The following is a 25336-nucleotide window of genomic DNA, read 5'->3' as shown; positions in this document are numbered from 1 at the left end:
ATGATTATTACCTATAGATGGGGATTTGAAAGGGTATTTATCAGGAAGGTCCACTCTAACTTTCCACACTCCACCTTCATATGGTGCTGCAATCAGAGAAAAATGCAGGTGTTAGACATACTGCAGAACTCTGCCTAGAAGAAAAGCACAATGGTATTAAGTAAAAAAAGACCTGGAAAAATAATTACCATTTAGAATAAGCCCTCGTGTCAAACCTCCTTTCTTTGACACAGAGCACAGATAGAAAGCCCTATAGTAATGGCCATTCCCCTAAGATGTGAAGGGCACTGGTCTATACTGGGGCTCTGATTTTACTGATACTACATTAGTTTTTAGCACAAAGGCCCCAGAGTCTTATTCAGACCACAAAAGTTAGAATAATCTACTTACCCTGAGAGGTATTACTAATTTAAGACACATCAGAGATCCAGCAAGAGAGCGAATTCTTTTGGGGGAAAAAAATATCTATCTTGGCCTTCAATCTTGTTTACAAGCACTTTATAAAATTCAACTGACAGGCCAGATTTTCCAAGGTGCCAAGCCCCACGAGTGGTTCCACTCAAGACCTTTGAAATTTAAGCTCTATTTTAAGATAATGCTGTGGCTTTGCACATCACTCAAAACTACCAACCTGTCATTCAGTTATGAGAGACTATGATGTTCACCCAATATTAAGGTTTGAAATTCTGCTCTCATCCCCATCTTCCCCTATTGTCAGCTGGGAGAAATCGGACAGGTTGTGGTCAAGATGCAACCTAAGTGCAATGGCATCCCTTGACCCCTTGCTCCAACTTGCAGTTTCCAGATTTTCTGGGTGCTCCCAGTTACTACATATGGACAACTGATATAGTACTTGGCCATTTGCTTCCGTTTTTCCTAAAACCATCATGAAATGTTTTAACTATAAAAAAGGCATCATAATGAGGCACAGGACATATACTTACTTCCTTGTGGTCCATAAAACTTCACTACAAATTCATTGAGTCCTCCTAGGATTGTGACTTCATGTTTGCTCTCAATACTGATGTATTAAGTAAAGGAAAATGTTAAGTCTAGATGACAACATGGTAACTCAAACAGTCATGATCCTTACTGGAAACCTGGCACACTGAACAGTCTAAAACTTAATATTCAGAATATCTTTACCAGTGGTTCTCAACTCATGGCCCAGTCAGCACACAGCTGCGGCCCAGGTGACATCCTCAGGGCCATGCAGGTAGTATGGGATGCAGCCCACAATGGTAAGTAGGTTGAGAACCACTGATCTTTACAGACATGAAATTTAATATCCTTGAAATATATTTGAACAATCCAATTATTAATGGACATTAGTTCCACAAGTGTTAAAGGGAGTTCCCTGCCTCCACCCCTCACCCCATGTTAAGTAGAACAAAGTAGCCTTCCTTTAACTTTTCTCTAACATTGCGGTGGGAACAGTGTTCAGAACTTGAAAACTCCAGGAAGCTCTCTCTGAGTTGGGGAGGAGAGGGACGGACCATTGCTATCTGTTTCCTCAAGAATCTATACTTTCATTAAAAACTGAACTCTTTGTTAGCACCACCTTAGTGACTGGTATGCAGCTGAGCAGGGGAATTAAAATTTAGAAACAATGGTAGCTGAAACCTTGATTGCACTTGCCCACACTGAAGACACTGAACCATAGGAGCACCATCCTTGATGGGGTGAGGGCCTGTTTTAAAGACAACCCTCTTCCCCTCAAATGCATTGGGGCAACATCCACTAAACAGGAAGAGTGCAACTTTTCTTGCCAATCACATTTTAGTTTCTAAGTTGGCATTAACTGTTTATACTTTTAAGCAGAATTTTTCCCATGTCTCTTCCATGACAATGGCAAGTCCTGGTGTGTTCAATTCTATTTGGCTGCCTTTAATTCTGTCAGATGGCCTCCCACTGAAAGAATGCAAATTATGGCAATCTAATGTTAATTTGATTTGCAATGCCAAAAAAACCTAGAGGTCTCTAGAGAGATGGTAGAGGGGCCAATTATGATGTGCTGGTACAACACTAAAAAAGAACTATTTTTAAACATTAAGTTACATTAACTTACAAAAAATCAAAGCAACCAGTGCTTTGTGGAGAAGGGAATACAGCACTGAAAGGCAAAAAGATTTGGATTCAGTAACAAGTTAAAACAATTAACAGTGATGTTTCAGTCTCCTAGTTTGCTGAAGTATTCCAATGTAAAGCAGTGTTAATGGATTATGAATATGACCCAACAGCAATTGCTTTTAACACTAATTTTAATACATGAGTTATGAGGGAGGCATCAGGAGAATTAACAGTAAGGGAACCCAACTTCTACTCCCATATGAACTTCAGTTAGTTACTTACGTACCTTAAGTATATCCCCTATTTTACAAATGGGGAACCACCATTGCAAAGCTCTTTGAAAGCCTCTGATGAGAGGAGCTAAGCACTATAAGGGTCAAAACATTCCTTCAGACTAAAAGGAATGCATGACAGAGAGAATTTCAATTTTCACAAGTGAGATGCTTCAGGCTGTCCTCCTAGAGCTCCCAGCACCACCAATACACAGGAAACGTCTCTACTCAACAGTATGCTAAAACATAAATATTTATGCTGGCACCTTTTCATCTTCAAGGCACTGTGCAAAAAATCCTCCATACATCCCGGTGACATAAGTAAACCCATTTTATTGATTGGTTCAAATCAAGTTAGAAAACTTACCAACAGCTACTGAGTGACAAAGAGAACTAGAACCAGGGACTTTCCAAGCTCCCAGCTCACTGCTCTATCCACCAGACCACACGCTGTGAAGTCTATTTACTTCGGAACAGCATCACCCTCAGCATCAAAAATATTCTATTAAGAGTTGATCTTGTAACCGGAAGTGTTAAGTCAAAATCTTTAAAGGACTGTTAGGACAGGAGGGAAACATTGTTTTCAGATGGCACCTGAAAAGTCAGAGTGGCAAACATAGGCCGAGTCCTGTAATGGCTCCTGTGATAAAGTAGCAGGAAGATTATCACTTTGGATAGCTAATATTGCTATCTCACCAGCTCAGAAAGGCTGGCATGAAAAGTTCTGATAGCAAACTAACAAGAATTCATATTAAGGGACAACTGTCGATCTTACTACACTGTCAAAGTGGAGCCATAACTCAAAATCCCCTCAACTGTAGCATCACTAAGGAGAAATCTATTCAGATACAGAACAAAACATAAATCATGTTGAGAAGGACCAGAAGGTACTGTACCAGACAGGACTGTGTCCCTAAGGGGTGATCAATCGTTCCAGAGAAAATTCAACTATAGCTAAAACACCAGATCTGATGAGTGAAGGATTCAGACTGACCTAATTATTTGCTTTCAGACATCTTTCCATGGCCTTAAAACCAAATCTTAAATGAGAAGACAGTTCCAAAGGCTCCAACAAGTGAATGGTTGCCTCAGATTCAAGAACATCCTGCCACTTTTGGGACCTGTAGGATCCCAAGGAGTCCATCTGTGCCAAGGCACAATCAGAATCAACCTGCTGGGGAGTAGTTCCTGCTGCCGGATCCTCAGCATGCCTGCCTATGTTGCCTCATTTTCAGAGCCACTGAAGGAATGTTTTGAGCCTCTCAAAGACTGAACAGTTCAACCTGCAGAAATAGGATCCTATGACTTTGGATCCATCTCAAGACAAATCTAAATATGTCCTCATATCTGTCAGTGAAGGATCTAAGACATTAATTCAAGGATTTCTTAAGAGTCTTGTGATGCCATATACTTTGAATCAAACCTGTGACATCTCTTTCAGCAGAGCGCCCAGGAGTACTCAAGGCTTACTCTGTAAACAGACCTTGAGTCCAACTACATTTTCATCAGACACTGGGTATAAAATCTGCACAGAAAGCAATCCTGTTGAGTGCGAATTTTTCAAGCACATAAGAACATAAAAATAGCCATACTGTGTCAGACCACTGGTCTCGACAGCCCAGTATCCTGTCTTCTCTCACAGTGGCCAATCCCAGGTGCTTCAGAGGGAACAATCAGAACAGACAATTACTGAGTGATCCAACCCCTGTTGTCCACTCCCAGCTTCTGACAGTCAGAGGCTATGGATACCCAGAGCATGGGGTTGCGTCCCTGATCATCTTGGCTAATAGCCACTGACGGACCTATTCTCCATGAACGTGTCTCATTCTTTTTTGAGCCCCATTATAGTTTTGACCTTTACAACATCCCCTGGCAATGAGTTCCACAGGTTGCTGTGCACTGTGTGAAGAAGTACTTCCTTTTGTTTGTTTTAAACCTGCTGCTTATTAATTTCATTGGGTGACCCCTGGTGGTTGTGTTATGAGGAGGATAAATAACACTTTCTTATTCATATTCTCCACACCATTGACCATGGAGGACTCTTGTCTGAAAGTGGACAGTTTATGGGGCAAACCCACCAACTCTTAGACCTAATTTCCTGCTCCATGTCCATTTGTACAGACAAGTTAGCCTCTCACAGTTTGTATGGTAACTTCCAACTTATCTGTATGCATGTGTATATATACATGTTCCATTCTATGCATCCGATGAAGTGGGCTGTAGCCCATGAAAGCTTATGCTCTAATAAATTTGTTAGTCTCTAAGGTGCCACAAGTACTCCTGTTCTTTTTGCGGATACAGACTAAACACAGCTGCTACTCTGAAAAAAGAACCAACACTGATTTAGTCTCTATATAGCTAAAACTTGCCAAATCCTAACAATAGTCAGACCCACGGAGAGGGCTCAGAGCACCAGAAAGAGAAATAAGAAATGATTAGAGGCTTTTTACATTCTTTGTTCCAGAATATTGACTAAGGGTTATACTACTTTGAAGTGTTTTCGTGGCCTGCATAGCGGGGCACACAACTCCTACAATGGGAATCTGTAAAGGAAGCATCATGAGTCTCCTATTTCACTAAGTACCTAACTTGTAACACATCAGACATCCTACAAGGCTTAAAAATGAACACTGTTCAAGAGACCTGGGTTTATTTTGTTTCCACTAGCCGCAGAGATCTTTTTGCCCTTGCTGGTTTCAGGGTCTTTATCTAAAGATAAGAATTTTACTTTGTCATATTCAGTTAGTAAAAAGTCAGCAGGCTTATCTACACTTACATTTTATAGCACTCTAACTTGCTAGCTCAGGGGTGTGAAGAATAACCCCCCTGAGCACAGCAAGTCTGAGCGCTTTAAAGTGCTAGTGTAGACAAGCTCCAAGAGCTGGGAGCCACGCACTCGGAGCTAATCCCCTTGTGGAGGTGGATTACCAGGAGTGCTGGGAGAGCTCTCCCCCAGTGCTCGCTTGTGACCACATTCGCAGCGCTGCTGCAGGAGCGTTCCCGCGACAGCACTTTGAAGTTTCCAGTGTAGCCATGCCCAGCAGAAAGTACCAAAAGCCTAGATGCAGTTCAGGTTTGTTTGTAATGGATAAGAGGCTCAAAAGTTTTAGTTCAAGACTGAGAAAAGTGAAGAGGAGACTAAGTCCTGAAGATAATTATCCTTGTCTGAGATACTTGAGAATTTTAACAATTTGAAGTGTTGAAAAAGTTTAATTGACAATCTGGAAAATAAACCTCATTTAGAAATATCAGCTATGAAGAGATTGCTAAAGAGGGAAACAGAGAGGGGATTTTTGTTGCAACTGGTTACAAACTCCTGTACAGTGAGCCAGAGCACGACATAAGTGCCAGGGCCAACTGAGGGTTTTTTTGTTTTTGGTTTTTTTAATTATACAGAGAGAGAGGTGTGTGATAGCATTACAGTAACACAGACTTCGAATCAAGATCAAGGTTCTATTGTTCAGGGTGCTGTACAGTCAAAGACAGTTCCTGGCCTGAAGAGACAATACATTTGGAATGCTGAAACATCTCAAACTGGCAAAAGTCTGAATTCAGTTTTGGAGCTCCAGTCTCTCCCTGGCAGTCCACCTCATTACTGTTGGAACTTTAAGGATCACCCCCGCCCCGCCATTCTTTACATATATTTTCAAGAACCTTTGTGCAACTGCTGTTGTCCCAGTGGAAGACAGCTGGACGGATGACAGGTGTTTACATTTGGGAGGACTACAATGAACATACCACTCAGCTTACTTTTTAAAGAGATCAGTAGGACCCCTCAGCTATTTAAGGCATAAGTCTCCATATTTAACAATGGAGGATACTTTCAGATGAGATTAGTGTTTATATGGTACTTTTCATTTGCAAAAAGCATTACAAGTGATAAGCACTGTGAAAGGCCAGCCACCTCAAGAAAGGCCAGCCACACTGGCTGTTTCTGGTGCAGGAACCAGTGCTCAGCAAAACAGGAATTCACACCTCTTTTGATGCCATTAGGAGTATGCACACAAAATTTTGCCACATGATTACTGTTCTCACTTCAAAAAAAGTGAATTTTTTTTAAAGTGACCAACAAAGAAAAACCAATGAGTTTTGCTCTGAGGGATACATGCTGAAAGGTTTTGTCTAAAAAAGTTTGTTTTTAAACCCTAAATATCAAGAATATGAAGTCTTACCCACTTTTACTAAAATATTTCCCTTTAATCAATCATATTTCACTTCCTTTATGCTTGTGATGTTACAATCCTACTAGTGTTCAAGGAAAAACCACCCCAAAACAAAAAAACAAATAAACAAAAACCAAGATAGTCAGAATTTGAGCTTCTAACTTTAAAGTTTTTTTCCCTTATGCTTTTTACCATTTCACATAGCAGCAAGGGACAACACATTTTGTTTCCTTTGTAAGTCATCTTTAAATTTCCATTCTAGACAAATTCCCCAAGATCTAGGGTAAAAAATTAAGATTGACAGGTTTTTCCCTGCATCTAATGACTCCCAGCCTCCAGTTTTCAGCATTTTGTTTCTTGAAACCAAATCAAAGAACTTTGATACTACAAATATGCCAAACATTTGCCAAGTACTCTGAGCCCTAACTAGCACAACTCCTGACCTATCCACTTAGTCATCTGCTCTGTACCAACCCATAGAGGTGGTGAAAGGATCTACCAGAACATTGCTAAGGTGATAGTTCACTCTAAAAAGATTCACACACCACTTATATTCATAGATTCCAAGGCCACAAGGGACCACTGTGATCATCTAGTCCAATGGCTCTCAAACTTTTGTACTGGTGACCCCTTTCACATAGCAAGCTTCTGAGTGCGACCCCCTTTACAAATTAAGAACACTTTTATATATTTAACACCATTATAAATGCTGAAAGCAAAGTGGGGTTTGAGGTGGAGGTTGACAGCTCACGACCCCCCATGTGACCCCCTGAGGGGTCCTAACCCCCAGTTTGAGAACCCCTGATCTAGTCTGACCTTCTGTATAACACAGGCCATAGAACTTCCCCAAAATTCCTGTTTGAACAAGGACAGATTTTTTTAAAAAGCATAACAATTGCCAGTGAGGACACAACTCATATCTACTATAACAAGGTATCAGCCATGAAAGGATAAGTTCCACTATTTATATAAAGAATTGTGTTTCAGTTTCAAGGTAGAATCTTTTCCATATGTACACTTCCTTCCATATGGTATCTGTTTCATGGAAGGTTAAAGTTTCGGGGTGGGGGGTGTTAGAGACAACTGAACAGAACTGGGCAGGTCCATTAAATAATATATGAACAGAGCAACAGAGATCTAGCAAACATTCCTATATTCTATTGCCAAGCCAGGAAAGGGGGTCACCGAGATCAGGAGTGAAGGGTGAAGTTTAATCATAAATTGTCCCTCTTTCCATTGGACAAGGTCCCTGCATTGAAAACTTCTATGCCAGACTTCAGCCTGATTAGTTTGGAAATCAGGCAAGGATTGTTTTATTGAGACTACAGCTCATTCTGAACTACAGAATAATCCTTCCATATGCCCCTTTTGAACGGCAACCTTAAAATGGGAAATATCATCCCAAGAGCGAAGCACAGAGCACCAGAAGCCCTGTCACAGGGTTACCAACCAAACAGAGAAGTATGATTACACTATGGAAGTGAACAGGTATCAAACATGACCCTGTTGGTGTGGCCAGGGTCTTCAAAAGGAAGAGATCTCTTCTCAAACTCTCCCCCATCTGGCATTCTTTGACGAGCTGGTCTGGGAGCTGTAACTGATTTTCATTTGATCCATGTGTGTTACAGCAGTGGTCTCCAACCTTTTTACGCCCAAGATCACTTTTTGAATTTAAGGGCAACCCAGGATCTACCCCACCTTTTCCTTGAGGCCCCACCCCTTCCCGAGACCAGGCCTCGCTCACTCCATTCCCCCCCTCTCTCCGTTGCTCGCTCTCCCGCACCCTCACTCACTTTCACTGGGCTGGGGGAGAGTGTTGGGGTGCAGGAGGGGATGCAGGGTGCAGGCTCTGGGAAGAGGCTCAGGGCTGGGGTGCAAGAGGGGACTCAGCGCTGGGGTGCAACCTCTTGCCAGGCAACACTTACCTCCGGTGGCTCCAGGTTGGTGGTGCAGCGTGGCTGCCGCTAAGGCAGGCTCCCTGCCTGCCCTGACCCCACGCCGCTCCCGGAAGGGGCCAACGTGCCCTTGCGGCCCCTGCAGGGGGAGTGGCAGAGGGCACGTGGCTCCACACGCTGCTCCTCTCTGCAAGCGCTGCCCCAGCAGCTCCCATTGGCCTCAGCTCCATGTCCCCGGCCAATGGGAGCTGCGGGGGTGGTGGCTGCAGGCAGAAGCAGCATGCGGAGGGAGACTCCTGCCCCCAGGGGCCACTTCTGACAGCAGCGTGGGGCCGGGGCAGGCTGCCCCACTGGGCCACCGGAGATTGCTATCGACTGGGAGATCCTCTAGGATCGACCGGTTGGTGACCACTGAGTTACAGCTTTACAACTAGAAATTGGAGGGCAAAGCCAAACAGTAACACATAGCTTTCACAGCTAACATTTTGTATGGCATCTAATAACTAACATTTAGATGGAATCTAAATCATCAGCACTAGATGTTTTTAATAGCAAAGACTTTTATAGTCTTTCAGGACCTCCCCAAAACCCTCCCGCACCAAGGGAGAGGGGAAAGAAGGTCACACCACATAAAACCAGCACAAGCAAGTTTCCCATGACCCCCTGCTGGTACCGATACACCTCTTAACTAAGCACTATTCCCAAAAGTGTGCCATATCCAAGGTAACACTGGCACACAACAAAGAGCAACTAGAATTGCAGCTCCATTAGAAACAGGAAGAGTTGAAATAAATGTGTCAGTATTTGCCAGAGGGAAGACATTTTTCAGCTCCCAGAAAGCAAACAGAAGTTTAATTAGTTCATCCTGAGTCCCAACTAGCTTCCCTGCCATGGTTAGAACTGGTAGAGCAGCTGGGATGTCAAAGGGTAGCCAAGCGGGGGAACGTGGTTATGGTCTCACTTCGTAGCCAGATCCCAGCTTGCTTATAACCATAGTAGAAACAGGGCCTAGATCAGTGGCCACCAACCTGTATATTGCAATCAGCTGGTCGATCCTGAAGCCTCTGCCAGTCGATCGTGATCTCCAGCTGCTAAAAGTTCAGCGGTGCAGTGGGGCTAAGGCAGGCTCCCTTCCTGCCCTGGCCCCACGCCACTTCCAGAAACGGCCCCATCCCGCACCCAGGACCCCCTCCCCCAGCCAGCACCCCATACCCCCGCCTGCACCCAGGACCCCCTCCCCCAGCCAGCACCCCATACCCCCGCCTGCACCCAGGACCCCCTCCCCCAGCCAGCACCCCATACCCCCGCCTGCACCCAGGACCCCCTCCCCCAGCCAGCACCCCATACCCCCGCCTGCACCCAGGACCCCCTCCCCCAGCCAGCACCCCATACCCCCGCCTGCACCCAGGACCCCCTCCCCCAGCCAGCACCCCATACCCCCGCCTGCACCCAGGACCCCCTCCCCCAGCCAGCACCCCATACCCCCGCCTGCACCCAGGACCCCCTCCCCCAGCCAGCACCCCAACACTTTTCCCCAGACCAGAGCCCCCTTCTGCACCCAAACTCCCTCCCAGAGCCTGCACCCCCTCCTGCACCGCAACCTCCTGCCCCAACCCTGTAAGAGTGAGTGAGGGTGGGGGAAGAGTGAGCGATGGAGGGAGGGGGGCATAGAGTGAGCAGGGCAGGGCTTCAGAGAAGAGATGGGGCAGATCCTGGGTCGCATTTAAATTCAAAAAGTGATCTTGTGCAGAAAATGTTGGAGACCACTGGCCTAGATGGTTATGCAAAAGCATCCTTTCAAGTGGGCAAAAAGGGATTTGGGACAGTGGAGTCATCTGCAGTTATTGAAAAGAGATCATTTTGGAAGGAAGTATAAGATGTTTTTGTATTATTGAGCTGACATTGGGGAATCCAGGAGAAGTTATCATCAGTAAAAGTTTGCTCTCTCATATCAATAGGCAAAAACATTTGAACTATTATGGGACATACCAGAGCTACAGTTTTGATATGCTGTTCATACAGGCCATCTTAGTCCTTTCACCTTGGTCAGACTGGACTGCCAGACCGACCCATAGCAGCCACAGGAACCACAAAGTCACACCATACAATGTACTTGAGTTTGTTACATATAATGTTGAAAGTTAATTTGATGGAAACACAATTTACACCTAGAAGAAACCAAAGGAGAATCTGAAATTATTACAGACTAGCCCACCAGTAAACTGAGTTTAAAGGGCCATATAAACTGTCTCCAAACTGGATCATTAAACTCAATTTGCAGTGTTAAAGCATTTAACAAGTTAAACACAACATCTTTACCAAAGTGATTTTACACATTTCAATCTTTCCAATAACGTGATAGTCAACTTAAAATTCACATTTGTAAAACAGTAGGTCAAACTTTTTAGATAAGTAACTGAACTGAAACTAACTGAAAGATTATGAAAAAATGGTCTTTCAATTTTATTTTTGCCATTGCCTCTGTTCATGGGCCCCTTCCCACACCCACAGCAACCCAGAAGACAGACATTAGAGAAGGAGAGATGAAAGTGTGATTGTAAAACTGCAAAATGTAGCCAGACAACCCAGGAAAAGATGTGGTACCTGAGACAATTTTTTAAATTGTTATAGGTCATTGCCAATTTGAAATCTAGTCAAAGTTCGCAAAAAAGGTCACCAGTTCAGTTTTTTTGGTCAGACAGGTGTGTGGGTTTTTTTGTTTTAGAACAAAAGCATCTCTCTAAGGAACAGCCTGGAAACAAGTTTTAGACTGCCTAAGACACATATATTTCTAAAATGTGGCCTCTTTCTGCCGGGAGGTTTTTCAAATTCTATGACAGTCGATTAATGTGTTCTCTGCCCTATGTAACCTACACACCCATTTAAGAATTGTGATCAAGCCTAACAACCTCAACTATGACAACAGCTGAACAAGAGCTGAGATTAATACATTTTAGCTTACATTTGTTCTTGGATTGTCAACTCTTTGGGGCAACATATTCTGTGTCCACAACTAATCTATCGCGCTACATAAACAACTAACAGTTGAGCTATGACCAGAAGTCAGGGAATAATGCAGATTTCCCCCAGTGGAAAACCCCATCCCAAAAAAGTCATTTTGACTAGTATTTCTCCATAGAAAGTTTTGGGATTTCAACAAAGTCAAAAATTTTGGCTGAAAACTGAAAGTTTGTCAGCCAAGTTGAAAAAATACTTTGTTTCAAGCAGAGTCAGTTTGTTGAACCAAATAAAAACCTTGAATTTCAGGGCAGCGTGGCATTAAACTGTATTCACCTATGTTGCCTCACGGGAGTTGCAATTCAGATGCCTCATGCTCCCATTCTTCCCTATGAACCAGGCTCCCTGGCTACACTGTCTCCCAAGACGCATCACAACCTGCCCTCTTCACAACTTGTTGCGGTGCATCACGAGAGAGACAATGAAGCTCTGCTTCAGAAATGCCTCACTGCTCTATGTAAGACGTAACTTATGGTTTTGTATTACTGCTCAAAGTATCTGGGTACTTTCCATATAAAACAGAGACCTTGCTATTGTCAAGCAGACTTTTTGAAGTCTCTGGCCCATCTCGGTGTGAGGATAGGATATGGTCTGCATGCGTTTGTGCTGCAACAAAATGCTTCGCTGCTTGATTCAGAATTCCTGGACATGCTAGCCAAAGCCCAGACCCTGGTTTATCATCATCACTCGGAAGCAACTTTATAACAAAAATCTTTAAGAACCTATTAGATTTTTCTATAGCATGATTATAAGAGATGGACGACAACAAATTGCATTACAAAGAATTAAGTCAGCGATTAAAAAAAGTTCCATTGACCTTAAGTAACCTGTTGAAAAGTCAGTGCTTGGTTTAAATTAGCTTTTCCCATTGTGGCCATTAATGCCAGATTCGAAGTAATGCATTACGTACTACAAGAAATACGGATGTTAGCTTCAGGGTGGATCATATTCCAGGCACCTGCTAATTTCAGTTCCTTTCAAGCCACTTTGGTTGAACTACATTCTTTCAAAGCAAATTTGTTTCTGCTTCTCCTTGAATTTCAAAGACCATACTCAGATAAGCTTTTGTCTAAAGTTGAGCAAAACTGCACCCCAGTTTAACTGGTTCACTGACTGGTAATAAAGAAAATTATAACAAATACTGGTTTGGGGATGTCTGTCTCCCTTCTCCCCACTGCCAACACCCATAGCTTATACAGATGACTAAGTAATTTGATATAGCAACTACACAGTAACTAAGCATTTTTGAACTTTATGTTCAGGATTTAAGAAAAGACTACATCCCTCCCCTAATAGATACAGTGTCGTGCAAAAAGATTTTTAGATATTAATTTAGAACCTTTTTTGCTTCTTTATGGTGTATAAAGCCTGAAAGACTTAAGAAATTTTCCTGCTTGCTCTTTAGCTTAAAAATGCCAGAAATGAAAAGTATGGTCTTTCCCTTGGTACTGTTGAAGGACATCTTGGGATGTCAGATGTTTATTGGAAACTCACAAATCTCACCTGGAGTTTTCCAGTCTTTAACAAAGATGTCCTTTCTTCAAAGCATTCATTTGGCATCAAAGCTAAACAGGTGTCCCACAAAACTTCAAATAATGTCCCCAACACATTTAATTACTCATCTTACAGCCTCTTATGTCACAATGTTGTAAGCTCTCTCCAGTCACCAGAGAATTCCTCAGTAGACATTTCTAATACAGAAACAGAACAAGAAAAAACAGATTTGGGGATAAACAGGTATCAGGCCTTTTTTATACATCAGAGATGCAAGAGGGCACAAGCCCAATTTTTCTTCTTTTTCGTCACCTTTAACCCAAAACCCGATAAGAGTTCTGAAGAACTACCGTATATACTCGTTCATAAGCAGAGTACTTTTTGGTAAAAAATGATGCATCAAAGAGCGGGGGCTGGCTTATAAACCGGTCTACACCAAAATTTGATTTTAAACTCTGTGAAATCATTGAATTGAACATCTAATACACTGTCGCTTTGTTTACCTGGAGCGACTGCAAGCATGGAGCCTCTCAGCTCACAGTGGCCACGGTTTGCCGTTCCCAGCCAACAGGAGCTGCAGGAAGGGCCACTGCAGATGCTCCAGGTAAACAAAACGTCCCGACCCGCCAGCGGCTTACCCTGACAGGCCAGGAGCCGAAGTTTGCCAATCTCTGAAATATCGGGTTGGCTTACGAAAGGGTCATACATCATTTTTACTTAGCCATCTTGGGGGGGTCGACTTATAAACAAACCAGCTTATGATGGAGTATATATGGTATATGATTTTATAATCCCACTGTATTTTGCCTTAAAAAAAGTATACATAAATTTGCTTGGTACCCTTTGCAGACAGGCATTCAGTTTTTAAAACCAAGCAAATGCAGACACTTATTACAAAGTGCTCTTGCCTGTTATCATTCTACACAGTAACTACACCCACCACTGCAACATATTCAATACCTTTCCAATAGACATTCTTAAATAGCTTTCGAGATGGGAAGTCTCAGCTGCTGCTAGCTGCAGACAGACAAGATTCACAAGATGAGAGCTTTTGCCCTTGCCTCATTTTCTCAATCAACTCAACCATCAGTATTTAAGGGTTTAATTTATAAGGATGCTTCTCTCATTCAGATTTCTGGTTTGTTACACCAACATCTGGTTTGAAAACTTAGGCCAAAAGTCAGAATGGCTTCTGTTTTACATATACTCCTGAGCAAACACTAATAGATGCAAGTTTTCAGGGTCACACACATGGTAGTGACACATTTCCTATCCACTGAGCTAAATATGTGCCCAAGAAAGCTATGCCATGTTTTCAGCTAATAGTCAAACCACCTGCAAGAAAAGAGTTCACTTGTTTATTCTCCCATGAGATTTTAGTAACTCAGTCTGGTGCTCTGACTATTTTTTCCATTAGCTATTCATCTTTTATCCAATCCATGTTGACAGATTTAGTAGCAAAGAGTTAAATATCAGGATACCTACTAAAGGCAAGTATTTAAAAAACACCTAACCAGCCTTTTGGAAAAATAAAACAAATCCACAGGGATTGAACACTACAAGGCTTTTCCTAAAAAAGTTTTCATTATGACAAAAGGTCCACTGCAGTGTTTAAGAGGTAGTGATTTTAAACAAATGCTGACTCAGTCTCAAAGTCTAGAAGTGGGATTCCTTCAGTAACAATGGTCCCTACATTAGCTCACTACTGCAACAGAAGGACAACCTTCAGAGATTAAAATAATGTTGCCAAAGAAGAAAGCTAAAAAGTATTTTGGACTTTGTTTTTACAAGTTAATATGCCAGTGCAGAAATTTCACAAATCATTAACAGTGCCTAGTCAAATCTAAACAACGCTCACAGCATTGTCCAATGCTTTTCAGCGTGTAGTGTGTCCTAGCACCAGAATGAAAGCAGTATTGAGAGTATTCAACCTCTAATTCATACAATGGCATTTTACTTGCAGAGTAGATCATCACAAGCCAATAATTAAACAGCTGCATCCAGAACAAAGTTAGCAAGATGTTCGGTGTATGGCACAAACACTGCAGCTTTCCCTTTAGCCTTGACACTAAGCCTGCACAAATGATACTAAGTTTGAGACCTGACTATGTATCTCACAGCAAGGCAGAGGCTCCGTTTAAAAACTAAACTTGGCAATGCTGGAGGGAGCAAGCTGCCACGTGGGCAGTGGATGAGGAAAGCAATAGATATGTAGTATATCACATCATTCAATATGATCCTCAACCATTAGTGAAGCAGTACAGAGAGTTCTGAAAGGGAATCCCATAACCTCATTTGGTTGTTTGCTGCTGTTCCATCTGAAAGACATCACACTGGGCCTTGTGAATGAACTGAGGGGGGAGAAATTGATGACTGTCTCGAGACTGCCATGGAGAAAGTTTCAGGAGTTCACTGTAGCTGGACAAGTTATTGGAATAATAATGATACCTTCCAACTAAGGATCCTAAAGTGCCTTACAAATATTGATTAATTAAGCTTCAACTCTATTAAGCAGGAAGTATCACTGTCCACATTTCAAAGGTGGGGAAACTGGGACAAAGGATTTAAGTGACTTGCCCAAAGTCACATAAATCTGTGCAGAAGCAGGACAGAAGTCAGGCCTTCTTGACTCCCAATCCTATGCTTCAGCTACCAGACCTTGTTCCTGGTATATCAGATCAGGATTTACTTTTCCTCCTTCTCCTCTCTTCCACTCCCTTGCGAGATGCATATAATTGTCTGAAGATAGAGTTCTAGGCATTTTTATAAATTAACAATTTAAATGTATGTCCACACATTTCCAATAGCCAGAGAGAAAGAAACCTTCACCCTAAGGTTTCCCGAAGGGCAACAATACTCTACATTTCTGTTCTACACATCAAAAGAACAGCCTCAGTTTAATAACTTCTCTTTGTAACTAAATTTTGCATACATCAAGGTAATTTAATCTGCACTATCAACTGTAATGACAATGTAAAGGAATTTCATTGCTTGGACCCCCAGCTACTCTGTTTGAGCTTTGTACTCCATTAACTCTTTTGGAGGATGAGAGAAAGAAATACGGCTTAATTACAATTAGTTGACAAACAACAGAAAGAGTATTCCTTGACATTTTTTCTTTGCATCAATACTAGACCAGGGACAAATCACACAATTGTAATAGCTCTGAAATCTAATTAGAGTGAACTTAAATCTTCGACAGAAGGGGTTCTCAAACTGTGGGTCGGGACCCCAAAATGGGTCATAACACCAAGGCTGGTGTTAGACTTGCTGGGGCCTAGGGCAGAGGCCAAAGCCCAAGCCCCACTGCCCGGGGCTGAAGCCCAAGGGGAAGGAGGGCTAAAGCTACATGCCCTCTGCCAGGGCATAAGCCCTTGGGCTTCAGCCTTGGTCCCCACTGCCATCCAGGGCTGAGGGGGGTTCTGGCTTCGGTCCCCCCTCCTTGAGTTATGTAGTAATTTTTGTTGTCAGAAGAAGGATCACAGTACAATGAAGTTTGAGAACCACTGTTCTACAGCACAGTTGCCTTCATTTTAAGTACAGAAACTTAACCGTTGTGCTGCTGCAAATAAACAGAATCCCTCCAATATTCAACTAAGTTTAAACAGGAAGTAGCTATTAAGCCACTGCACCTCCCATTCTAAGTTGTTTCAATTTCCTAATCATAAAATAGTTAAGGAATAGAGTTGATCAAACATTCCATGCCACTTGATCCAGAAGCACATTTGCATTTACTGAAATTTTTCATTAAATTTCCCTACCTACACATCTCTCCATTAAAGCCATCAGGATGGCAATTAGGTGAGGAAAAAGAAAGAAAGAATTAGAAAGCAGGGAGCAAGAAATGCTTTTCTCCCTTAAAATTATTTCACATATTAATGAGAAAATAATGGTTTTCCCCAATTTCCCTGAAGTGAAAAAGAAATGTTTCCACAAATAACCAGCAGACTTCAACACTAACATAGAGGGCCACCTCTAGAGTGCAAAGAGTTCCCTTTTTGGCCTCTGCAGAGATTGCCAACAAGTATCCTGTGATTTAGAAACTGGACAGACCAACTCATTTCATAAGACACCAGGCTCCTTTCAGTCACTACTAACCTGGGCTGGATTCAAGCCAGTAATTAGAGGTGGAAAAGGTCATATTCTATTACTAATTCACTGAACCATTCAGCCCCCTCCCATTTTGTACAAAATGTTATTTTAGTTCTTTTACAAACTGTCTAGGGTATATTAATATGCAACATACTTGTGGAAATCAAGAAGAACTTGCAAACTCATACATCTTAGGGAGTCCAATGCATATGCAAACTGCTGTCTTACATATGCAAATATTAGACCAGCCCTGGCAAATAAATTAGAAATGTGGGACTGCGGGCCTGAGGGACTGGGATATGGAGCATCACACTTGTAGCTTGTCTATTTGACTTTAGCCCATATCGATAGTGAGCTCTCTACTAACTGATAATTCTGTGGATTACATGGAAGAAATTGATGGATCTCATTCAGTTTTTAGTGGCAAGAGTCTACATTCCATATTTACCACACCAGTTGGTGAACCTGTCAATAGTCTCAGAAGGCAGCAAGAACTGGAGAGAGCATGGATTCTGGTTACCAGCGCATGCCTAGATAGCACCCCTCTGAGTCAGCAAAGCAAACTTCTTTATCCACAGGCTAGGTATAGGATGGAAATTATGATACAGATGACTTTATTCTCCATGGCACCTTATGTGAACACCAGATTAAGTGCGTGTATAGGTGGGAAGCTGGCTAAAAGCTACAAAACCATAATGGCCAAAATATGCAGGCCTGTTACTGTACTGCCTGGGTCAGACTATGCTCTGGCACCACACCACCTGGTTACCTTCCTCCTTGGAGGAGATAATCTCTATAAGAAGTTCCAAGCAGCAAGAAGAAAAACCTTTAATATGCCGGCATCAAAGCCCTGGACTGGTGACCATTTTACGTGCAACTGCCTGGCCACAACAGACTCCCAACAATTACTACCATGGCTGCAGGTGCTTGGTATAACAGCATTTTGAAACAGAACACATTATCTACTGGTGACTATGCTGAGGCTTCTACAGATCACAAACTTTATGCTGAACTGTAGAGGATGCAAGATTGTCCATTTTCTAAGTGTCTTCTTTGCAGAACTAATGAACTGCACCTCTACTAGTAACAGCTGAGAAGTCAATGTCTTGGGAAGCCTGTAGAGTTACATAGGAGAATTTGGAACCACAACTGCTGTTAAAACACTTAGAATATGTTTATTTTGACAAAATGTTTATGAATACAAGAACAAAAGCCTGAGAACCCTGACTATTCCCTAAATATACTGGGAAGAATCCTTGCACATATAGGAAATTTAGACTTGTGAAAGGAAATTTCAACCTTCCGGTGAAGGCTTAGGTCTTGTTTAAGCAGCTTATGGAGAGTTACTGCCTGTATCTTTAACTGTTGGGGAGTAACAATGTAGAGAGGCAAATAAGGACAGCTTAAAGGTCTGACCCAACCAGACTGTCCTCAAATGACCATTACTCAAGTGAGTAACCCCAACTGACAGGAAAAGGTGACAGGAGTAAGGCCTCAATTGAGTTTCTAGAAAGACACCACTCCGCCCACCTCCCCCCCCACATTCGAGATTTTCGAGAGGAACACTGATAAATTTTGTATTCAATTATGTTACTTGTGAAGTCATCTGAAGAGCCCAGTCTCAAATTGTCTGGTCTTCCATGGCATCTCCACAATGTAGCCTAAAGAAGTGTGGTGGCTGCTGTCTATTTAGTGCCATGAGTGAATATTAATAAGATCCAATATGTCTTGCTTAACTGTGAATTTTCCTCTTTGATTTCCTCCAAAGTGTTAGGGTAAACTGACAAAAATACTCTTTCCCGCCCATGCAGATCAACTGACATTTGAAGAACTGACAATGCAGTTTAAGGGGCAGATTTTCAGGCAATATAAATCAGTGTAGCTCCAATGAAGTCAAAGGAACTGTGCTGATTTTCAACAGCTGAGGATTTGGCTTCAAGTCTTCATCTGTTTTCTACGAAACCTTATCTGGACAAATCTGAGAAAGTAGCCCAGATGTTAAATACAAATTGACTCATTTATGGGTTATTGTTATAATCTATAATGGTCTGTTTTCAATGTTGACATGAGTTAGGCCACCAATACTTGTCTCCTCAAAACTTTTACACTCTAAAAAGTAGCATGAGCTAAATGAGAAAGATGGTCAAACTAGATTACTTAATTGTTCCTTCTAGCCTTGAAATCTAGGAGACTGAACATAAAATGCTTAAATTTAGTTAAAGTATCTTCTTATTTCCTCGAAAGGAGATGTGTGCATTTATTTGATGAAGATTTTTAAATGGGGACAGATGGTTCCTCTTTTTTGAATGCGAGGACCACTAACATTGATATCCTCTCCTATAACTAATCATTGCAATTTTACATCTTGTCAATAAAAACAAAAATTCTCAATGTCCCTGTTGAGAAAAAATTAAATATCAACAAATTAGTAATGTAAATAGGGCTTCTAGTTTAAGTGACTACTTTAAGAAATACACCCTCACATTTCAGTCTCACATTTAACCACAACCCTAGTTTGTGGTCATTTTTCCAGCTATTACCAGTGCTGCTGCTCTCAATTTATGCCCAGAGCACTGCACTTACTCTATGTATAGCAGGGCTTAAATATTTACCATTAAGTCTCTCGCTGCTTACCCCACCAAACACAGCAATGTTTAAACTCATAATCAGAAGATTTAGGTATGAAGATATCAATATTGCCGACTCCAGGCAATACAGAATCACAAGTCAGGCCCTCCAAAGTTATTTTTAAATGAAAGCTGAGATTCTCACAGACTCACATGACTCCAAGAGCTGCGGCTTTAAGAAAACAAACCACGAAATATTGTGGCAACCATAATAAAATCATAATGGCTGGCAAAACTAAGCCATAAACATGAATTTAACATTATATATAAAGTCAGATTTAATAGAAATCTAGTACTTGTGGCACCCTAGAGACTAAAATTTATTTGAGCATAAGCTTTCGTGAGCTACAGCTCACTTCATTGGAATGCATCTGATGAAGTGAGCTGTAGCTCACGAAAGCTTATGCTCAAATACATTGGTTAGTCTCTAAGGTACCACAACTACTCCCTTTTCTTTTTGCAAATACAGACTAACACGGCTGCTACTCTGAAACCTGTCAATAAGAAATCTGACATCCCTTTAGTGATTAAAAAATTGAACTCAATTCTGTTCAACAAAAAATTAGTAATAAGAAATTTAAGCATCTGATTCTTATTTTGAGCCATGTGCCTGCTTTGTGAATGAAGCAACCCAAGAATGGTACCACTGTCAAAAGTTTAGTTTTAAATGAATTATTCTTCGTAAAAAGACAGCACTTCTACAGAAAAACACTTACTAGACTACCAGTTTGGTTTCCAGAAGACACTACCTTATATTATTTTGGCCACTGCTTTGAAACTTCTATCTTGAGCAGTGATGAAAGACCGACTTTACTTGTTTGAGACAGTCGCAACTACAACAGAGACTGAGCTAGTACTCCTCCCTCCTCAAATACCTTTTCTTTCAAGGAGCACAAGGAAAGTACTTAGACACTGGTGCTAAGTTACAAGGATCTGATCTCCCCTGTCCTAACTTTTCAACTGAAGAGACCACCAAATCTGAATGCCACGTTCTTCATTTTGGATACAAGTTCATCTCACCGCTGTCACACGTGGGCTTTCTGTAACTAACTGTGGTAGTTATTGAAATCAGAAGGACTAACTTAAGTTGTCTATGTCGTCAGGTATGTTAAATTTATTAATGCCACACCATTTCTAGTTTCCTTTTGTTTTCACAGCATCCCTTATTTCAGAGGTGAAACATTGGCATGTTGAAAACGATAGCCTAAAAGACAAGTGTGATACGTTTTAAACAGAGTTCAGGACTAAGTCAATACAACTCTATGCTGAGTCACATCAGTGTGGATTTGACATTTTCCGAGGTGCAGAGAAATTAATTTTTTGGAGTTTTTATTCTTCCTTTATCTAATTTACAATACTGGCATTTGATTTAAGGGATTATGAAGGATGAATATTCCACTCAGACCTTGGTAAGAGCTCACCTGCAGTACATTGTCCTTCCTTTTCAAATGTGCAACTACTGTAAGCCAAACACAAAATAACTTTATGCAAATTGACTAAGAATAGTAGCAAAATCCATGCAAGACTATTCTAGGTACCACTGATATGGATGTATCACTCTCCCAGGGCAGTAGCACAGCGTGGAAGCTGCCAAGTTATTGTAAGATTTAATACTTGCATTACTGCTATATGTAACCAATACCCAGCAGCACATGTTGGTTTTTGGTAGGGCCAGCTTTAAAGATTTAGGGAATGTCAGCAACATTATTTCTCTTCTCTGCCCTTGTGTCTCAAACTTAACCGGTTTCATTTGACCTTAGTCCCCCCACACTTAATTTAAAAAGGGGGAGGGGAACATTTGGGCCACCGCCAGCCTCCTCAGATACAGAAGCACAAGTTGTCCCAGGCATAGTTGCCAATACTTGTGATTCCATACAAACATCCCAGAAGTGTTTCCCAAACAAGCGGGAAGCACCTAGGACATTCTGGGCAGTTTTAAATTAGCCTTGCAACAGTTAATTAATGCTGGTTACTCAAGATTCAGTGGGTGCCTCAAACTTACCAACCTCAGCCTTCCGCCCAACAGCCCAGGGACCACAAGCAGCCAGGGTCTGTACAGCCCTACCCCTTGGTGCTGTTTCCCTGCATTTCTTCCTACTTATCTAGCTTCCCCCTCTTTCTGGGTTTGCCAGCCCAAGCTCCCTCCTCCAGGGAGTGACTGTAGACAACTTCCTTGCAGTCTTTTGCTGCCCACAGTTCCTGGGCTTTATACAGGCCCCTCCTGTTTGTGCCCAGCTGGGCCCATTTCTAATTAGTGGCCGGCTTCCCATCTCCTTCATGTGCAGCTTGGGCAGTTAGTTGGCCTGCCTAGCCACTTTAACTCCGCCAGGCCTTGTGTGGGATGGGCACCCCATCACACCCCCTCCCTACCATCCCTATTTCTGTCTTCTTGTTCTCTTTGAAAACCTAGAATCCCATTTGCTTGTGGTTGTCTCTGTTCTCCATCATTCGCTTCCTTGCTCACTCATGTTTTTCTTCCCCTTTGCTCTTCTGTCCCATTCTTACACTTCCCACCTTTCCCCCTCCCCTGTCACACTATCAGTGGTCCTTGCTATGCCCCATCTTGAGATCCTCCCGATCTTGCCTCCTTTCTCCTTCCCTGCTCCCAAAGGGGTGCTATTACTATCCATCTAGGTTCTTACACTGTGCCCGTCACAATGGTATCCAAGCACTGTGGCTTCGAAGGATGGAGAGATAGGTCCACACTTCTGCCACGTAAGATGCTATTAGCTGAACCAGCTCCTACATGGAACTGCCCCTACCCCATTGAGGGAGGCCAGAGTGGGAGGCTCAAAGGAGCCACCTCAGTTGCAGCAGCCTGTTAGGAGGGAGCTAGAGTGGTCTTAGTGCTGTCACAAGAAACCCAAGCAGCCAAGAACTGGCAAGCTCCCCATCAAAACCAGGAACCAACAGCTATGAGCTCCAAAGCTAGCTAGTTCTAGGTGACTGTAAATAATGAATGAAATTTATAAAAGATATCAGCAATCTGCTTATGTTATGCTCTCTACAGCAAAGAGGACTAGAGACTATTTAAAAGAGTAGCCAACACCAACAGGGTCCCACTATTGCAGACCCCAAAGGCTTGTCTCCATTTTTGAATCCAGACAACAAAATAGCACATTTTAAACAAAAAAAACACCTTATTTTTTAAAGAAACCTTTCAATTTAAGTTGTTCACACAGTAGAAGTCAAAGTTACTCAAGCCATTTGTGGCTCAGCATCACTGAGCAAGGAAACCCCATTAGCAAGGAACATACTTGAACAGAAGCGAGATAATAGATTCAGAAGAGTGTAGACAGAGCCTTGAAACCCTTGCAAAAGCAGGCCTTGTAGCTTTTAGACTAATAACTAAACTAGAGCCTCATAGTTTCAGTCTTTATTCACTGCACAGTTTAAAAATAGAACTTCTCAGCTCTGCAGAGAGCCTTGTTTAAGATCAGAAATGTTCTAAAGCTCAGTCAAGTCTCTGCAGACAATACATTGCAGTTGATCTAGGTTCATTATCCATAGTTATTCCACTGCAAACCAGTGGATTTGCTGACAACATTCTCCCATGTTTCCAGGCTTTTCCCTTAACTGTTTTAGGGCATATGATTCTGCCACTGTGAGGACAGATGAAGCAACACCTAGTCTGCTAAGACGCCAAAGTGGTTATGTTAATATTTTATAAATCATTTCAATTTTGCCTGTATTAATCCACTGCACAGAAGGTAAATCAAGAACATCCAGAATTAATATTTCAGATACTTTGCAACTTTTAGCTGCTCTTTTATACAGAAAAGTCTAGAATTCTCTTCTAGTATCCTATTCTGGACTGGAGCAGCCAAGAACCATCATAGGAGCTACCATACTGGATCAGATCGGCTCCAGTGGATGAAATATCCTGTCCTCAAACACTGGGGAGTACCAGCTGTTTCAGAGGAAAGTGCAAGAAACCTGTCAGTAGGCAGGTATGAGAAAATATGCCCCTGGAAAGCTTTCCTCCTACCCCCCATTAGAAGTCAGCTCATGCCCTGAATAGGGATGGTTCTCCCTTCCAGAACGCTTAAGGTATATCCCACAGCTAGCGTTCCCTCTAGTTTTTCCCACTCATGTGCAGATTGAATTTTGTTATGTGCACCAATATGGCGGTGGTGTGTGACACATGACCTCCATATTGGTGCACATAAAATTCATGTGGTGGGGTGGGGCTGAGGGATTTGGAATGTGGGAGGGGGCTGAGGCATTTGGGTGCAATGGGGCTCAGTGAGGCTACAGTGGAGAGAGAGGACTCCCCCCCAGCTCTCTGTCCCTGCAGCAGCACCTGGGTGGGGGTGGGGGGAGAGGCACCTCTCCCCCAGCCACGACAGGTCCGGGCCTGGGTCAGGACCAGGGCAAGGGGTGCCTGTCCCCCAGCCACGGGCGGGGAAGGTCTGGGGCTGAGCCAAAGGGAGGGGCGCCTGTCCCCCAGCCGCGGGTGCAGAAGATCCGGGGCTGAGCCAGAGGGAGGGGCGCCTGTCCCCCAGCAGGTCCAGGGCTGGGGAGGGCGCTGTGGCAGGTTCAGTGCTTGGGGAGAGGCATCTCTCCCTGCCGCAGCACTTAATAGGCAGCCGCCCTTAGCGGGAATTTAGCCCACAGCCTGTGGTAATGAGACTACCAGCCTGGGTTGACAGAAGTGAGCTAGCAGGGCACATGCTAGTGCTCTAAAAATAGCTCTGTAGACAGCGCTCTGAACTTGCAGTTCAGGCTGGAGCTCAGTCTCTGAAGCCTAGGGAGCAGAGTGTGCTTCAGAGCCTGAACAGCAACTTCAAAGTGCTGTCTACACAGCATGTGCCCTGCTAGCCCAAATCTGCCAACCCGGTATAGGAGGCTTGCTGACCTGGGTTGTGTAGACATACCCTTTGGGTTTTTTCCACCTTTTCTATAACAACTCTGGATATTCTTGTTACTCATATAAACGCCCAATCCTATTTTAAACCTTGCTAAATTCTTAGCCTCAATGGTATCTTGTGGCAGCAAGTTCTACAGGTGTGTTGTGTGAAAAAGTTGTGGTTTTTTTAGTTTTAAATTTAACGTATTTCCATTTGACTGTTCCCTTATTGTATTATGAGAAGGGATGAATAGCAGTGTCCCATCTGCTCCCCAACACCACTCATTATTATGTATACGTTCTCTCTAATATAACCAGCCCATCAGAGCTCCACAAATAATTGACTAGAAACAACCAGGTGTTATACCAACGTTATCTTGCATTCAAGAAAGCAGCAATGGTTTGCAAACGTGTAACTTACATTCCAGGTCTCACCCTCAACACGTATCATGAATGTTCAAGGCCACATATAAAACACACTGGAATTTAGGAATAATGTTAAGTAACTTTTGCAATGAATTGTCATTAGCAAGGAAAGTGCTTAAACAAAATAGAGCTCACGGATCTAGCACCAACATAGACAGGGCCTTGAAATACTTGCAGAGGCTGGCTTGGTAGCTTCTAGACTAATAACTAAACTAGAGCCTCACACCTCAGACTTTCCCAGAGGATGGAAAACCTCTAAAAAGCAGTTACTATCAATGAATTTTACTTAATTTTACTAACAAGGTCTTAGCAAAATTTGATACCAAAATTTAGTTGCTGACGTCACAGAAAGAGCCCAAATTTGCAGACTCAAATTTTCATAGGTATTACAGAACGTTTTAGAATGACCAATATAGTAACTAACAATTTG

General features: G+C 42.5%; 1 protein-coding gene across 2 annotated transcripts in view; it reads right to left on the bottom strand.

Annotated features, from left to right (window-relative positions):
- Nucleotides 1-25336, bottom strand: part of UBE2H (ubiquitin conjugating enzyme E2 H) — a 70044-nt gene that overhangs the window by 36215 nt on the left and 8493 nt on the right. For both annotated transcript variants that reach the window (XR_012156867.2, XM_073328926.2), the window contains exons 2-3: nucleotides 945-1021; nucleotides 12-86 (exon numbers count right to left, since the gene is read on the bottom strand). Coding sequence is in view for 1 of the 2 variants with exons in the window: in XM_073328926.2 (XP_073185027.1) it covers nucleotides 12-86; nucleotides 945-1021 (152 nt within the window). In the remaining variant the exon portion in view is untranslated. The remainder of the gene's footprint in view (nucleotides 1-11; nucleotides 87-944; nucleotides 1022-25336) is intronic.

Source organism: Lepidochelys kempii, chromosome 1 (assembly GCF_965140285.1).
Source record: "Lepidochelys kempii isolate rLepKem1 chromosome 1, rLepKem1.hap1, whole genome shotgun sequence".
In the NCBI taxonomy this organism is placed as follows: Eukaryota; Metazoa; Chordata; order Testudines; family Cheloniidae; genus Lepidochelys; species Lepidochelys kempii.
Note: the sequence above shows the minus strand (reverse complement) of the source record. Positions and strands in the feature narration are given on the sequence as shown.